At 39.4% G+C, this 1,611-nt stretch overlaps 1 protein-coding gene across 1 annotated transcript in view; it reads right to left on the reverse strand.

Annotated features, from left to right (window-relative positions):
• LOC109974832 (charged multivesicular body protein 6-like) overlaps positions 1-1,611 on the reverse strand; it is a 9,110-nt gene that overhangs the window by 6,605 nt on the left and 894 nt on the right. Inside the window, exons 3-4 of the mRNA XM_020625240.1 lie at positions 1,185-1,272; positions 547-633 (exon numbers count right to left, since the gene is read on the reverse strand). Coding sequence (XP_020480896.1) covers positions 547-633; positions 1,185-1,272 — 175 coding nt within the window. The remainder of the gene's footprint in view (positions 1-546; positions 634-1,184; positions 1,273-1,611) is intronic.

Below are 1,611 nucleotides of genomic sequence, written 5' to 3' on the forward strand. Positions count from 1 at the left end.
TTACGGATTCTCCTGCAGGTGGTGGGCCCAGGGGAGGATGTCCCCACGTCACTCGTTCGGGCTAAGCCCGGCCAGGCCCCATGAGGGGAGGCCCGGCCACCAGGCGCTCACATTCGAGCCCCAACCCCGGGCCTGGCTCCAGGATGGGGCCCCGGCTGCGCCATGCCGGGCGACGTCACCAAAAGACACATTGCAAAAGTAAACAGTTTTGAATAAAAAGTGTTTTGCTTGGCTTGAGCAGTATCTGCACACTGTATCCAAGGATGTGCACTAGTCACACAGCTGTAGTCAAGGCTTTGCCTCTTAATCCTTTAATCTTCAATGTGCACCAGCTATGCTAACACAAACCACAAGCTTTCTGTGCTGCTCAGTCCTCACTCAAGGATCACATTAAAGAAAGTGTGCTTATCAGTGGAAACTGACATTGAGAAAATATATGAGAAAAACACTCATATCTAAAGCTTAAGGGAGCATTATTATCACAATATTGTGAAAGGCAAATTTCCTAACACAAAAAGTGAGAAACAAAGACAAAATAATATGTACCTCGTGCATATTCCTCAGACAGTCATTGCCAACCTTAAGCCCCTCAACGACTTTCATCTCAATTTGCATGAACTCAAGGTCTTGAACCTGTTGACAAATATTAGCATGTAAAAATTTATATTCTAACATTACAGACATAATTGAGCTATAGCTCAATTATAGCATGCTGCTTTTCTCTCATGGCCTCGAAATATTAAAAAATGTATTATTTTAAAATTAGTAAGCTCTTACCAGATTGGACTGGGTTTTTAAGACAGCAACACTTGTCATTCTCCACAATTTTAGGTAGATTTAAGTAGGATTTTGTAGGAAATGTGCTTGATTGCATTACCGTAATCAAGCAGCACAAAGGGATATTACACAAAACAAGATGAGATGAGTGAGAGGATTTACACATTTCATTGTGATATTTGGAGTTACACTGAATCTGCCCTCTTGCTCTAAAACATGCACATCAAATATAAATCTAGTATTGGCATGTAGCTCAGTGGTATTTGCCTTTTTGCTAAACTTATTAGAGAAGTGATTAATGTGATTTAACAGAATGTTACAAATCGAACACAACGTTTTCTCCTCTTCGGGTGATATAGTAACTCTTAAATAATGAGGGAACCAAACAGTGATCTCACAAAGCTTACCATGTGCTCTAGGTTTGAAATCTGATTTTCAGTCTTGTCTAATAGCTGATCCTGATATCGTTTTTTCTTAAGCAGCAGCAGTGCTTTTCTGCAGTAACAAAGAAAAGGCAAAACACAACAGTTACTATTGCACAGAGTATTTTTTTCCTACATACAGGGCCTTTTTTTTCTACATACAGGACTACATACAGTTTGTAGCATTGCATACAGAACAAAACCTACCTACTACAGTGTAGGAATATGTAGGACACCATAAATAAATAAAGCTGCACTTCAGTCAGTGAAATACTATATATTCTTCTACTGCCAACAACCTTTTCCATGTTTCTACTGTCCTGTCTTCATAGTGGTGTGACTAAAACATGATAAGTTTATGATTTATTATTTTACTGTTCCAGCTGAACACAAGAGTGTATACTGACTAAAT

Source organism: Monopterus albus, unplaced genomic scaffold (assembly GCF_001952655.1).
Source record: "Monopterus albus unplaced genomic scaffold, M_albus_1.0 scaffold350.1, whole genome shotgun sequence".
Taxonomy (NCBI): domain Eukaryota; kingdom Metazoa; phylum Chordata; class Actinopteri; order Synbranchiformes; family Synbranchidae; genus Monopterus; species Monopterus albus.